Source organism: Trichomonas vaginalis, chromosome II, assembly GCF_026262505.1.
Source record: "Trichomonas vaginalis G3 chromosome II, whole genome shotgun sequence".
NCBI lineage: Eukaryota > Parabasalia > Trichomonadida > Trichomonadidae > Trichomonas > Trichomonas vaginalis.
The window spans coordinates 7,545,503-7,561,175 of NC_067204.1; the positions used below are offsets into that span (position 1 = coordinate 7,545,503).

The 15,673-nt window shown below is 33.2% G+C and overlaps 6 protein-coding genes and 4 pseudogenes across 10 annotated transcripts, besides 5 other annotated features; 8 read left to right on the top strand and 2 right to left on the bottom strand.

Moving 5' to 3' along the window:
- Positions 1-7,815: part of a mobile genetic element that runs on past the window's edge.
- Positions 1-8,033: part of a mobile genetic element that runs on past the window's edge.
- Positions 47-1,395, top strand: TVAGG3_0502570 (annotated as a pseudogene). Its single transcript has one exon. A coding segment is annotated over exon 1 (1,349 nt).
- Positions 1,782-3,077, top strand: TVAGG3_0502580 (organellar and viral DNA polymerase type B; the record flags this gene model as incomplete). The annotated part of the gene is made up of 1 exon (XM_051236694.1): positions 1,782-3,077. One exon carries the CDS (start codon positions 1,782-1,784, stop codon positions 3,075-3,077), a length of 1,296 nt encoding a protein of 431 aa, XP_051094518.1.
- Positions 3,183-3,746, bottom strand: TVAGG3_0502590 (uncharacterized protein; the record flags this gene model as incomplete). The annotated part of the gene is made up of 1 exon (XM_051236695.1): positions 3,183-3,746. One exon carries the CDS (start codon positions 3,744-3,746, stop codon positions 3,183-3,185), a length of 564 nt encoding a protein of 187 aa, XP_051094519.1.
- Positions 4,064-4,324, bottom strand: TVAGG3_0502600 (uncharacterized protein; the record flags this gene model as incomplete). The annotated part of the gene is made up of 1 exon (XM_051236696.1): positions 4,064-4,324. The coding sequence occupies one exon, from the start codon at positions 4,322-4,324 to the stop codon at positions 4,064-4,066; it is 261 nt and encodes an 86-aa protein (XP_051094520.1).
- TVAGG3_0502610 (uncharacterized protein) lies at positions 4,370-4,734 on the top strand (the record flags this gene model as incomplete). Its single annotated transcript, XM_051236697.1, has 1 exon — positions 4,370-4,734. A coding segment is annotated over one exon (365 nt), but the record flags the coding sequence as incomplete, so codon positions are not given.
- TVAGG3_0502620 lies at positions 5,621-6,402 on the top strand (annotated as a pseudogene). The gene has a single exon. A coding segment is annotated over exon 1 (782 nt).
- On the top strand, positions 6,433-6,888 carry TVAGG3_0502630 (annotated as a pseudogene). Its single transcript has one exon. A coding segment is annotated over exon 1 (456 nt).
- On the top strand, positions 6,937-7,173 carry TVAGG3_0502640 (uncharacterized protein; the record flags this gene model as incomplete). Its single annotated transcript, XM_051236698.1, has 1 exon — positions 6,937-7,173. The coding sequence occupies one exon, from the start codon at positions 6,937-6,939 to the stop codon at positions 7,171-7,173; it is 237 nt and encodes a 78-aa protein (XP_051094522.1).
- On the top strand, positions 7,313-7,633 carry TVAGG3_0502650 (uncharacterized protein; the record flags this gene model as incomplete). The annotated part of the gene is made up of 1 exon (XM_051236699.1): positions 7,313-7,633. The coding sequence occupies one exon, from the start codon at positions 7,313-7,315 to the stop codon at positions 7,631-7,633; it is 321 nt and encodes a 106-aa protein (XP_051094523.1).
- Positions 8,034-8,541: 508 nt separating the features above from the next.
- Positions 8,542-9,390, top strand: TVAGG3_0502660 (annotated as a pseudogene). Its single transcript has one exon. A coding segment is annotated over exon 1 (849 nt).
- A 3,325-nt stretch (positions 9,391-12,715) lies between these two features.
- Positions 12,716-12,802: a mobile genetic element.
- A 28-nt stretch (positions 12,803-12,830) lies between these two features.
- Positions 12,831-13,768: a mobile genetic element.
- A 694-nt stretch (positions 13,769-14,462) lies between these two features.
- Positions 14,463-15,673: part of a mobile genetic element that runs on past the window's edge.

The following is a 15,673-nucleotide window of genomic DNA, read 5'->3' on the forward strand; positions in this document are numbered from 1 at the left end:
GAACTTTATATCAGAGATAGAAGCAAAATGCTGCAGGTATTGTTGAATGCACTATGACTTCTTCTTGACAAACATAAAGAATCTTACCGAAATAAAGATGTATGATTTAACAGAATATGAAGGCTTACGATGTCAGATGTAAAGAAAGGCAACCAAAAAAGAGACCATATAGAGATGAAAGCACTGACAAATGACCAGAAAGCCATTTTGGAAGCTCTTAAGCAAACAGGAAACCCAGCACCTATAGAAAGCTTTTGGAAAGATAATGGTGAAAAGAAGTTTTATAAGAAGAGAAGCGGTCAGTTCTGGAAGTATCTTTGCACATTACCTATAAATCTTGAGCGCTACCAAATCTTCAATGAATTGAACAAAAGAACTGCAGCACTTATGACAGAGGACAATTGTTTTGTTTATGCTTGCATTCAGGCTGGAGTAGATGAAGAAACTATTGACCACATGAGAGAAGTCATTCGTGTTAGAGACTTCCCTCAAAGTAAAGTACAAGAAATTTCTGACGCAACAGGTATAGCATTTAATGTTACCATTGGTTATTTCAATGACTCAAGACATAATGAAATAAAGAGATATATACCAAAAGAATGTGAAACTGTTAGAACTATTGACTTACTTCTTGTTGAAGACCACTACATGCTAAACGAAAGATTACCAATGACAACATACTTCATTCACAACTATATAGAAATTCTCAAAGCTTGTGGTGGAATGAACATTGAGAAACAAATGAAGATTTATACAAAGAGAGAGAACAAATATGTAGTTCGTTATGATAGAACAACACCGTTATGGGATGTTATGAAAACATTGTGGGAGTGCAAATATTTCGAACCTATTTCTTATGGAGAACTTTTCACATATACGACTGACTTATATAAACAGAACCTTGCACCATTTAAAGATTGACATATGCTCCAAAGTATTGTGTACAACTGAAGAAGAAGCCGAGTCAAAAGAAGTAAATAAAATAAGTGCAAGTTCATTCCTGAGCATGTTTTCTTTGCTGACTTTGAGTGCAGTACCGATGGCTTTCATAAAGCTTTTAACATCTGTTATGACAGTGAAGATGGTTCAGTGAGTGAAAGCATTTGGGTCAGAACTGTGCAACAGAATTTTTGGAGCGACTTCCTGACAAGAGTTTAATATATTTCCATAACCTCAGTTATGATATAAACTTCATCTTAAGACACATGACAGAAGTGAAAGGAACTCCCATCATTAAAGGTTCACGAACAATGCAAATAACTGGCTTATATAAAGGAAGGGCAATTATTATAAAAGACTCTTACAGTGTTATAAATAAGAAGCTTAAACTATTTCCTGCTATGTTTAACTTACAAACAGGACCGAAAGAAGTATTTCCATACAACTACTACAGCAGTGTTTTGTTAGCAAATGACAACAGAACTGGTGTCATTTCTGAAGCGTGTAAGTTTATCCAGGATGCGGATACATTCATGAAAAACATAGATTCCATCAAAGGTTGCAGAATAGATGAGAACCACTTCGACTTAGAAAAATATAGCACATTCTATTGCAAACAAGATGTAAGAATTTTAAGAGAAGGTTTTGTTAAGTTCCGCAATGACATATTGAAAGAGTTTGATTTAAACGTATATGACTACGTTAGTATTTGTTCTATTGCTAACAAATTGTTTGAGAACAGAGTGTACTTCCCGAATGGAAATTTATATGACCTCTCAAATAAACCAAGAGAATTTATTTCACGCTGTATTCAAGGTGGAAGATGTATGCTGTCAGATAACATGAAACAAAAGAGCGAAAAGAAACTCATTGCTGATTTCGACGCTGTTTCATTATATCCATCCGCTATAGCAAGACTTTATACTTTAGAAGGTATTCCAAAGGTTATGAAGAAAGAAATGTTAAGCACGGAGTATCTCATGAGACATTTATTCGATGACGACCAAAAGGAACCCATTGGTGAAAAGTTTATGTCTGGCTTCTTTGTTCTCATTAAGATAACAGAGATTGGCATACATAGACACTTTCCTTTAATAGTTTGTGACCCTGAACTAAATCCAGAACTTAACGTTCCCAGAAGTTCAAACACTTGCTGTTTAATGTATGTTGACCATATAACATTACAAGACCTCATAAAATATCAAGGTGTCAAATGTGAAGTGTTGCAAGGATACTATTACGATGGAAACAGAGATATTAGAATAAGAGATGAAGTAAAGAAGTTGTTTGAGTTAAGGTTAAAGTATAAGAAAGAAGGAAATCCTTTGCAAGAAAATATTAAATTAATTTTGAACAGTATTTATGGCAAAACTATTCTATCTCCTATTGAGTCAAAAATAACCATAGTAAATGACAAAGATGCTATAAGATATGCTATAAGAAATTATAACCATATAGTGAAGTTCGAAGGTTTGGATGGTTCAGATAAAACTATTTTCAAGCTAACGAAAAGCATTTGCAGACACTTTAACTTTTGCCCCTTAGGTGTTAATATCTTATCTATGTCGAAGAGAATAATGTGTGAAGTATTCTGTACTGCTGAAGATATGGGACTTCAAATCTTTTACCAGGACTGTGATAGCATGCATATTTTCAATGAAGACATACCTAAGCTTGCAGCAGAGTTTAAGAAGAGATACGGTCGCGAACTTATAGGAAAGAACCTTGGTCAATTTCATTCTGACTTCGCAGAAATAACACTTGGAAAACAAAGTTTAGCATACAAGTCAATATTTTGTGGAAAGAAGACTTACATAGACTTACTCACGAATGATTTAAATGAAGTTGCATTCCATGCACGTTGCAAAGGTGTCAAACAAGACGTCCTTGCTTTAACAGCAAATGAAATGTTTCCTGAAGCTATACAATGCTATTACAATGAAGATAAGAACATTCACATACCTGTTGGAACATATGACAAAGACTCTGAGTTCAGTGTTATGAAGTTATATAAAGCACTTTATGACGGTCAAGAGATTGGATTTGACTTATGTAAGTCTTCTAGTCCTTGCTTTGCTGAAAAGTTTAACTTTTCTATTCAGACTAAGACTTCATTCATAAGAAAGCTTAAGTTCTGAGGTCATGAATGAGAAAAATAATGAGGTCATTTATTTTTGTCAGCAGTGAGACCATTCATGATAAAAATAAGCCGCTAGCGGCAAGGGCGAAGCCCATGTGGTCATTTACAATACTGCAATGGTAGAGTTTAAGAGTTGTGCTTCAATGTAGAGACAGTCCTTATGGTCTGGAGGTAAGAACACTGGGCAGTTATGGTCATGAGTGGAGAACATGTCTATCCAAAACTCACGATTGAAGCCAGTTAATTTATAGTATTTAGGGTTAGGAAGTGGTGAAGTTCTTGTATGACCAATGAACTCATTTTCAACTCCCTTACTTAAGTTTGAATATAATATAGCTTGCTTTCTATCCCAAACGCCAGGTGTTACAATCTTTGAAAATTCATTTTTCCTCGGAAGCATTGCATCATAATTGAAAACATTCTTGAAATCATCATTGGGTTCAGAGATTTGAAATCTTATACGTAATGGATTTTCTTTCTTTTTAGCTACTTCATTGAATGGTGAATATATAACAAACTGACAGACATGAGTTCCATCTTCATTTTCATTAAATTCATAATGAAAGTCTATAAGTTGTGGCTGACTACCTTCTTCTTTCAGTTGTACAAGAAACTCATGTAAAGGCTGTAAAGTTTGTACTTCAATGTTGAACTTTTTCTCGAACATCTCATTAAATGAAAACATACATTGCAACAATGTTGTATCGTCTTTAAAGTATTTGTATATGTGAATGTTTTGGGTGCTTAAAGACTGTTCGTCATTTTCTATCTCGACTTGAAGTATAAAGTCAACCTTTCTGAAAGCACGTGTTATATACATAGATGTTATGCCAATGTACTTCTCTTCATTTATGTTCACAATCCAGTCTGTTGGAAACTTAAACGTTACTCTGTTCCCCTTTATTTTGACGTCAGGGTTTTCACTACTGAACGCAACAGATAAAGGTATTTGTCTATACATTTAGTTCGGATAAAAATAACCATTTACTCTTTCTTTGCTTCAGCTTCTTTAGCTTTTGCTTCAGCTTCTTCTCTAGCTTTCTTCGCCAGTAGTCTTGGGTTCTTTTGTTTTCCAGCAGCTAATGCAGCAAGTTGTTTTTCACTAAGTTTTCTCTTTGGTCTCTCTGGCTTTTGTTCTTGTTTTTGTTCCTTCAGTTCGGATAAAATTTGCTCACGAATTTCTTTCTTCAATGCTTCAACATCTATGACCCCTTGGGTCTTGTCCGTAGGGCTTCTCTGAGTCATTTGACTGCAGATAAAAAACAAAATTAAAACTTTAACCGATGTAAAATGAGCTTGTCAAAATCAGAGCGAGAGTCTATTATATTAAATGACGCAAGAGGAATACAACATCCTTTCTATTACGTAAGTCAGAGTAAAGATGGTAAAATATACGTAAGAAAAAGAAAGGTTCCATTAGCGAATGCAGAAAGCGACAACATTAAGGTGCATGGCAAGGGTGAAGTCCACGAAGCCCATATAAAACCTTCTGTTCAAACTGAAAAGTCAATAGAACCAGAAGAAAAGAAGCCAGATGTACTTTCAATAACGAACCAAGAGCTTATTGCAAAGTTCGTGAATTTCATTGAAAAACAAACCGAGTCAAAGAACCCTGACCCACCAGTGAAAGAAGTTGAGACAAAAGAGAATGTACAGTTCATTGAAAATGTCAAGAAACAACTTCCACCACGAATGCCAAGAAGAAGAGTGAGAATAATGAAGTAAATAGATATTTTTATCTGAAGTAAATACATGCAGAACGAACAGCTAAACGAATTTACTCCAGCAGAGCATATTCATCAGATTCGCTCATATTTCGATATCATAGACAATGCAGTTCAAATTGGTGACAATAATAGAAAATATTCTGACGCAAAGATTCCATCACAACCTGGAACTGCTAAAGATAACACATGGGTAACATTCAATCTCTCACCTCCTGGTGAAAATATGTTGGACCTTTACAATACATTCATTACGTATAAAATGGAAGGTCAATTTATTGTAGATAAAGAAATTGGTTCAGGTTCCAATAAAACAAACCCACCAGGATTTTGGATTGGTTTCGATGACGCTTTCTATGCAGTTGCTGGATATCAAATCCTTGCAAATGGTCGTATCGTATATTCTCAAGACAACGCAAGAGAAGAAGCATATATAACTTCAAACTCACAAACTACCGAACAAATAAAGAAAGTAGATGTTTTCTCAAAGACTCGACATGAAGATGTATGGAGTCATTCGGGAACATGCAGAACAGGACAAATTGTTAGTGGTCCAATTACAGCAGGAAAATCATTTGATTTTAAGCTTCGTTTAAGAATTCCTGTTAGAAGATTCCTTCCATTAGAAGCTATTCGATTTATTCCAGCTTTTGCAGGAAACATTCAGCTTAAAGTAAAGTTCAGTAGCGACGCCTTACAATGCACATCTATATCTGTAAATGATATCATTGCTTTCAATCCAACTCTTAAAGTTGCATTTGCTTCAGATTCAAATCCACCGACAAATAAATTTGTTCCATGGAATGAACCATTCACTATGATAACGAAGGCAGTAGAAGCTAGTGGAACAGTTACTATTACAACTGTAACCCAGCAACTATTTCGAACAAAGATGGATTTTAATGAATGTTTCATTCATCCAAAGTCATTCTCTTTAGACCCTAACATTTATACAGAACTTGTAGAACATTATACAAACGAGGCTTTATGTTTTCCTGTTAAAGTTATGGATTGGATTCCTATGGACGGTTCATTCTCAAAGAATACAGATAGTTCAAGTGCAACATTTACAGCAGCTTATACGCCTATTAATGTTAAAAGTATTTGGGCACTATTTAGAAAGAAAGACAACTATTATGTTAATTTTGAGAACCCTAAGTTTAAATATCTTCAGCTTTCCATGGGAGCTTATGGAAATATGCCTGCAGAACCTGAAAAATCATATGGACCTGTATTTTATGAAATGGTTGCGAACGCTTGCAATACAAACAATGATATGATAGGATTTAATGAAGATGTTATGAGGTCATTGGTGGATGATGGTAGTGTGGAACATAAATGGGATAGCTATGACAACACACATTTCTTATGTGGTTTTCCAACAGAAGTGGACTTTTGCTTCCAGCAAGGTCAAACATCTACTGCTCCAATAACATACAAATTGTCTGTTAAAGGACCTATTGAACTAGCAACTGAAAATGTACCAAAGCCACTTATTGGATTTATGAGGGATTGTTGCTTTGCCATTCAGGTGCGTCAGGCATCCCCATAATAAGATTAGATGACTATAACTTAGCCGCGGACGACAGTGAGGAATAAAGGATGAACGTTTATTTTTAAAGCTTATAAATGAGTTCTTCATCAAGCTCTCGTGAACCTTCACCATCTATGAAACAAACTTTACCAAACGATTATGGAGCACCTATTGAATATTTCTTACGAGCTGCACAATGGCAAAGAGCAGTCTCACCAAGGTTAGGTGTTCCACCAGCTCTGTCAAAAATAGCATTTGGTCAAGTCCTTATATAAGATATGGTCTCCCACTAGGTTTGCTAGCTACAGCAGGAGCAGTTATGATGTTGAAAAGAAATAAAGCAAATGTTGTAAATAATACTGAAGTAGTGAAGTTAAACAAACTCCAACACCTTCGCCAAAACCAACGCCTTCACAAACACACCTTCAATGACTCCTGAACCTATGGAAGTACAAACTCCTGTTCAAAAGTCAACTCCTAAACCGACTCCAACATTTAAACCAGAACCTACTTCTCAAATAAATCGTAAAACTCCTGCGTTTCCTTACTGAAAAAATAACGTTATTTTTATTTAATATTAAAATTTTTATTTGATTGAAATGACGACTAAAGTCACTGAAGCAATGAAACAAAAGTTTTTGGTAGAATACATTAAATCAGGAACTATTCCAGAAGGTTTTTACATTCATCAAATGAAAGATGGTAGAGTTCAGTTTAGAAAGATAAAGCAACCATTAGATAAAGAAGGAATTTTGAGAAAGATTAAACTTCATGAGGACAACATTGCTGAACTTAAGAAGAAGCTAGAAGAGTTGGAGAAAGGAAGAGAGTTATAAAGCAATGAATTCAACATGGTAGAAAAGAGGTTAGATATCGGGTTAGATCTAACCTTCTACCCTAAATTTATTTTTGCATTATGTTTTCATACGTGTGAGGGTGGTGATATCATTTATTTTTAAGTTTATTTTTATATAAATGACGAAAACTATTGAGATAACAAACTACAACGGTCATGAGTTCAAGAATTTGTTCTTCGTTCCTCGTGAAAATACATTCTATCAGATACGAGGGAGAAAGGGTAAAGTTAGTTTGAGCGTTTATGACTACAAGCATAATGGAAAGTTTATACAAGCATACGATACAAACGGTAAGCGTGTTTCATTAGCTTTGTCAAAACTTACTAACATTTATTTTGACAGTGATTTTGACCTATATGAAGAAGAAAGTGAGTCAGAAGAATATGAACTGTTATGTGAAGCACAGCAATGGGAGGAGTTGCAATACTTTTGTAAGTGAGAACGTTTATTTTTTACATTAGTGAGGTGAAGTGGTTGGCGGCTTTGTAAATATTTAAGGTTAAGATAGTGTTGTCGTTTGTGTTGTAAAATATACGTTAGCAGTTTTGTAAAGTGTCAAATTCACATATAATGGATAAGGAGGCGCGCAGTGACTCCGTACCCATGATATGTATACTAACTGTATGTCCAACGGCACTTTTCCTGTTTAAGGTTTCTTGTACGTTTGTAATATTTGCAATGGTATGTGTATGTCCAACGTCACTTTTCCTGTTTAAGGTTTCTTGTAAGTTTGTAATATTTGCAATGGTATGTGTATGTCCAACGTCACTTTTCCTGTTTAAGGTTTCTTGTAAGTTTGTAATATCAGATATAGAATGTGTATGAGTCTTATCTGCTTTGTCTCTAATGTTTCCTTAAGACTTGGTATTTGGTTAATATAATGTATATGAGCCTTTTTAGAATATTCGTTTTCAGCTCTTGTCACTTCACTTGACATTTTATTGTCACATATGTTTTGTCTGCTAGTTCAGGATGAGTATGTTCTTTTGTTGCATAAGCATTGTTAGCTCTTTCTTCTTCTTTTGCTATTGCATCGTCTACATATTCTTTGTCAGCTTTGTTGTCAACATCTGCTTTCAAAAGAAGTTCATTTATAGGTTTCTCGTTTAAAGTTCCTTTGTTGGATTTATACAGACAGTATTGTTCTTATTGTCTTGAAATAGAAACTCATCTGTTTATAGGGTTTAATGTCAGTTTTAAGTCACCCCCTTTCAATGACTCAGATATCTTAGAATAGTTTGAAAAGTTTGTTGTGTTCTTATTTAGAGCTTGCATAATGAGTTGTCGGTTGTGTTGTATTTCTCTCATAGACGCTGTTTCATTTGACATTTTTATTATAGATAAAATATGCTTCAATAGAAAAAGAAAATTCTAGAGTTGCTACAACTAAACCATTAGATGAACTTTTTACTAATGTCGGTCAAAAGTTTGAGACAGATACCGTAAAGCATGAAGGCTATCGTTTTGACTACCCATTAAGATGGTTAAGAGACCCATCCGTCACAAAAGCTATTGGCTTTCGAAGAATAAAGTTTGTGTCTGTAGAAGATAAAAGTTTTCCATTTATTGTAAGGTTTCATATAGATTATACATCTGAAGGGCAACGAAAAAATGTGGGAAGAAATTGAGCTAATACAAGTTGACCTCTCATCTTCTCTACAGGTTGCATTAAAAAATATAGAAGATAAAATAAATTCATGTTATGCAAAATATGCTGATGAATATGCGAATACCGATAGCACACTTTATGTGAGAATTGTATATGACAAACAAAATTCACAAGTGTCATTTCAAATCTACGAAGACAATCCAAATAAAGACGAACAAATATATACAGAATTCACTGCAATGTCATGGTATTATTTGCAAAGAATGTTAAATCAGAAAGTTGAACCTCCTTTAGCAAATATCTACAGTCGATATGCAAGAGATGAACCATATTTATTTAAAGATGTTTTCGACCAAGATGCTGTGATAGTTCATGCTTCATTTTCTGGCGCCCAAAACTCTTTCTTATGCTTGGCAAATGACTTTTACGAAAACCTACAAAGTTATACGAACCACCAAGTGGAAGTATTTCAGACTTTCAAGTATGGTTTTACTACAGATGGAAGAAAAAGAATAATTCCATTATACCATGCGTTTTACTTAGAACTTAGTTTCATATACAACTACTATCGAACGATAAAAATATAACTTTTTAATACGGTTGAGGTGTTGGATTTGGTTGCCAACTAGACTGTGGTGCAGGTTCAGCTGTTGTATAACAGGAGCTTGTTCTTCTGGTTCAGGGTCTTTAGTATAAATACCAACAAAACTGACCTACTCTTTTACCAATATTTTTGACTCCGTTCCAAATTCCTCTTCCGACAGATTTTATTCCATTCCATATACCTCTTCCAACTCTTCTGAAGAAGTTTCCAATACTACTGAAGAAACCCATTTACTAGTAGTAAAAATCTAATGTCCGCCTAGTCTCTTACGTTTCCTGTTGAGTTCCATAGCATTCTTTAACTGGAGCTCATACATTCTGTTTCTCCTCTGGTAGAAAACATATTCTGGTCAACTCCTGTGTTCGCGTCATCTGCATAAAGTTGTTTATATCCCACTTCAGGGTTTGTATAAAACTCTTTCCATCTCATATTTGCATACCATGGTGGCAAACCTAACGCAGCGTCATTTGACATGGCAGTTTGCATTTGTACATCTGTTGGCACTTGACCATAGTTTGCCATTGCAGTTTGTATTCTAACTTCATTTGGAATATTCTCTGGGTTTGGTTGTCCAGGTTGCTGTGCATTCGCTAAGTTTGTGCGTCCATTTAATATTAAGATAAAAATATCTCTTACGAGTACATATGCTGAACATTTGCAGGCATTGGTTCATCTTCATATTCTCTGTACTTTTCTGCCACGTCAAATAAATAAATGACACAATGGAAAAAACCTAAAACAAGTAGTCCTATTTCAAACCACATTTACTTACTCATAAAATTTCTTTATTGTGACACTTTCTCCAGTTTATAGGACCTCTCTCATATTCTATCTTGTCATATATAAACTCATAGTCATGTATGTCCTCTAACCATCTCATAACGGTTTCCAAACCACTTTTATCGGATGTAAAGTAAAAGCATGGACAGTTATGTATAACGTCTAAAGTTTCTAAAGAGTCTCTCAAAGTCCAGTCTACTTGGTATTGAAAATCCCATGTGTTATAGAACGGCGGGTCCACTATAAAGAAAACATTTTCCTTGTCTTTATATTTTTCATACAACTCTGTCCAATGACATCTCACAAACTCTATACCCTCAATATATTTTTCTATGTCCTCTTTGAAAACATTTGTATAGTTAAGATATAAAACTTTTGACATAAGTGTTTCAATGTCATGAACTCTTATAGCACCACTATATAATAGTCTAGCAGATATACTATCCCAGTCTATATATTCTGCTTTTTTCAAAACCTCTCTCACAATATTTTTCTTATCTAATGGTATACGTTCCATCTTACCTATAGGTATCTTTTCTTTTAACTCTTTCAATATATTGTTTGTGTCTGGAATATGTTTGAGACGGTCCATATAGTTGTCGAAGTCATTGCATATAATCTTTGAGTCAGGAAATACGGTATGACATAAATGGGATATATAGAAACTTCCACCGAACAAATCTACAAATGTTAGACCATTCGGTAGTTTCTTAAGTTCTCTCAATATAATATCTTTACATCTACTCTTATTTCCAAAGAACGGTAATGGTGGTTTTGTAAAATTCATTTATATATAATAATAAAAATTTTTTACCCGAAAAGCGACCGAAAAGTGACAAAACATGAAAACATATATAATTTGTGAAAAGTGACACAAAAAGTGACATTTAAAAAGGTGACACTATTAATATGATGTAAATAACAACGGTTTTGGTTTTGTCACCGGCTGGTCGGCTGGGGTTCGGTCCTCCTCTTGGGTCTTGGGCAAAATTTCTTATGGGCTAGAGGGCGCAACGCGCCTGGAAGCCCTCCGAATAAAAACTTCATTTATCCTAAACATCTTCGGGGCTAGAGGGCGCAACGCGCCTGGAAGCCCTCCGAATAAAAACTTCATTTATCCTAAACATCTTCGGGGCTAAAGGGCGCAACGCGCCTGGAAGCCCCACTACTTTTTTTTTCATGAACGCTAGCAAAGGATTAAGGATTGCATTTTAAATAACAAAAATTCACATAAAACAAAATTTTTATGAGTCAAAATCAAAAAATCAATAAAAAAGAATTATAGTCAAATGGAATGCCAAATAAAAAAACAAAATTTTGTGATTAAAAGTGACACAAATTTGTTGAAAGTTTTTCCAATTCTCTATCGATTTAATTAAAATAGAAGAAAATATCCAAGAAGACTCATTCACATATCATCTGTTGACGCTGGAGAATATCATTTATCAACAAATTCTAATTGATTTGTATTGATTTACTAAACCTTACTGAATCACTCTCAGTTAAGCAAGGGTTAAAACACATCTATAAGCACGGCAAAAATTTCACATAGAATAATTATGGTTTTACCATAACCTTCATTTGATATATTTTTCAATTTGATTTTTATTAAGTTCGGAAAAATTTTTATGATGTATTCATTATGTAGAATGCGTATTTTTATGATTAATGCAAAAATCTTTTAAAATAATTTTGATTTTTTAATCTTTGCTTTTGATCAATTCTATAGGCGCTTAAGGCCGATAAAATTAAATCAATGCATAAGGATGATGTCATACACACATTATTTTGATTCTTTTAGATCTGACCAAATAACTCATATCGTCGTATTACTTTGTAAAAAATGCAAAATTATCTGTGGTATTGTTGCATGCTAAGTTCGGTCAACGATAGAAATTGAGGGGAAATTAATCGTCGAGGAAGTACGATTATGTAAAGTAAAAAATGTTGTGGGATTTTTAATATTGTATATAATTTTATAATAAAATTTTTGTGAGACATTTTAAGAAGCACATATAATTTTTTGAATTTAAAAATTAAAGTAGTGTTGAATGAATTTATTGATTAATTTAATACGGATATTTCTCAAAATTAATCAAAAATAGGTTTTCAGAGAACTTTTGAGATATCTTTTCAAAATGTCTTTTTGAAAATATATAAGTATTATATCAAATTGAAAAAAGGTATTTATCAAAATTCTAAATTCTTAATAAAAAATAACTTTTCAGAGGATTGTGATTTTGAAAGCATGAGTAATAAGTAAAAAATATCTACGATTTTAATGAGGGAATTGTTCCTTATGAGGTATACATTATAACTATATACCTCATAAGGAACAATTCCCTCTTGATAGCTGGGAAACTTTCTCTGAATAACTTATCATTTGGAGAAAGTTTCCCAGCTATCTATTAGAAACTAAAGGCTGTGAGGCACTAATATATAATCAGTGCCTCATAGCCTTTAGTTTCTTATTAAAAACGAGAAAACTTGTTCGAAATGATAAACAATTTCGAACAAGTTTTCTCGTTTTAAGGAGGGAATTGTTCCTTATGAGGTATACAGTATGAATATATACCTCATAAGGAACAATTCCCTCTTGATAGCTGGGAAACTTTCTCTGAATAACTTATCATTTGGACAGAAAAAGTGACACTTTACATGGCAAAAAATAGAGCCTTACTTTTGAGATACTTGAGATTGAAACTGAATCTTATGAGGCGGTGATCTTGAATCACTACCTCATAAGGTTCAGTTTCATATAAAATTTGTTGCAATTTGTTATTCTTTTGCAATTATTTCTTATAAGATTTTACATCTTTTAGCGGGGAATGTTTGTTATCATGTATATATTATAAATATCTACACGATAACGAACATTCCTCGCTAAATTGCTGAGAAACTTTGAGGAAATGTCGAACAATTTCCTCAAAGTTTCTCAGATTTATATAGATCACTAGAGTCCCTAGGCACTGATTCTGGTTCAGTACCTAGGAGGCTCTAGTTCTCTAACGAACTGATAAAATGTTTTTAAATTTTTGGATATTGCTACCTGTGAAGCACTGACTTCAAGTCAGTACCTCACAGGTAGCAATTACATTGAAAGATGGGAGAAACTTTGTCCGAATGTTAAACTATTCGGACAAAGTTTCTCACATTTGTAGTGGAGATGGAAGGCTTTGAGGTATATTGTATTAATATATACCCCAAAGCCTTCCATCTCCACTTGAAAGTGTCCAAACTTTGGGTTAATACTTTGCAATTAACCCAAAGTTTGGACACTTTCTAGAGGAATTGGAGGGTAAGAGATATACATTCATATGGTATATCTCTTACCCTCCAATTCCTTCTTAAAATGGGAGAAACTTTGTCCGAATGTTAAACTATTCGGACAAAGTTTCTCCCATTTTTTGAAGGAATTGGAGGCTATGAGATACTGATGCAATGTCAGTAACTCATGGCTTCCAATTCCTTCCTAAAACTCATAAAAGTGGACATTACATGCATATAAAATTTGACATGTAAAGTCCACTTTTTGTGAGCGGGGATTTGACTCCGTCAAATCCCCTTTTTCGTTTACGAGAAAGCCAAATTCTCTCAAAAAGTTAAGTAGGACCAATTTTTTATAAAAAAATCCAATTTCATTATGAATGTTAATTAATTTATATAATTATTGAATAAAAAATTTTCTTTGAGATTATGAAAAGTTCTTTGAAAAGTTATTTTTTCTCATTTTTAAATATTGTATTAGCCTATTTATTTATAATCCAAATTAAATAACTTTAAATTCAATATTTAAAGAATAATTTTGAAGGAATTGAGTTACTTCCCCCGACGATAAAATTGAGAGATTTACATTTTGACCGAACTTAGCATGCAACAGTATTAACATCGGATTTATATTATAACGCATAATGTGTTTTCTATTACATCGTTTACAATTTGAATTTTGTTGTTGCTGATTTACAAGATCGGGTTAGTAATTTCGCTTAGCATCACGCTTTGTTGGCATTTCATCGCTCAAAATCTGATCAAACTCAGAAAACAATTATATATTTTTGTTGATAAATTGATGTATTAGAGTGAAACAAAGGAGTGATGAACTCTAAATGGTGTTTGTATATACTTCGTGACTTCTTTTAAACCATATATGATAAAATTTGTCTTTCGATTTGGTAAAATTTGTTTTGTGCGATCGAAACTGATCAAAAGTTCTTACAAATCATCTATTTTTTGTTAACATCTTGTGGTGCAAAAACATAGCCTAATAATACTTAAGGATACCCTTACGTGTCAGATTTTTTGCGCATACGAAGAAGTCATGCTAGACATGAGCTATAAACCTGAAATTTTAGCAACATATTTAAAACTTTTTAAACTACAATACACTTTAATATTCAAGAACAAAAATATTCTTTTTAGAAATTACATAATTATTTTATGTGAAATCTATATAAAAACATATTTTGCGAGCGTAACTTTTTTCTTTATAAGCACCTTATATGACTGATAAACTGTGAAGGCACATAATTGTTAATTCATAGAGTTGATATGTTTCCAAAATTGAGAGGAAATTTGAAAATTGAATACCCTTTCAATTCAATTTTCAAAAGATATCAGCTCCTTCAATAATTGAAGGACGATTTTGATCATTTGCTCTTAAAACAAGTATGCCATGGAGAAAAAAGTTACGCTCGCAAATCTGAAATATAACTATCATATAAAAAAATTAAATTTCTAATTTTTTACTCTATAGATATTATTGGCCACTTGTGTAATGCATAAAAGTTTATGTCATATGCATACATTTGGAAGTATGGGAGACGAGGGAAATTACTTCTATGAGGCACTAGGATTTTTAAAAATTTCTCTATCGGACTCACCATTCAATTTCTCGAAAATTAAAAAAAATCAATAATAGCTAAAATGTATTATGCATAACAAATTTTAATGTTACACGGTATTTTTTGAACTTCATGACATGAATTTTCTTTATATTATTTTTTTTTGGATTTTCTATGATTTATGCGATAGGCTGGAACAACATTGTAAGTGCAATGATATCATTTATAGAGAAATCTAAAACTTCAGCATTCAGAACTCGCAACCACAAAAATATTCATTTGCTAAGTAAGTAAAGTTGATTAAGTTCGACACTTAGCTTTTATACGTAAAACCAAGTGTGTATTGTTATTTCTTGTTAAATTATTGAGAAAAAAATAAATTGTAAGAGAAACGATACTGATTATTGAAATAATATTGAGGGTAGCTGCAGATTTCTTCATTAACATGCCGGAAATTTGTTAATCTTGGTTTTCTATCATAAAATCTGTCGAAGAATCTAAAAACGGAGATATGAAATAGAGATCATGTAAATCTAGAGTATCCTGTCAGAAAAATAGACTAAGCATGTAACCCTTTTTTGGTCATAAACACTTTTTACCACTTAGTCATACAGATGATCATTAAATTTAAACGAGCACTTTTTG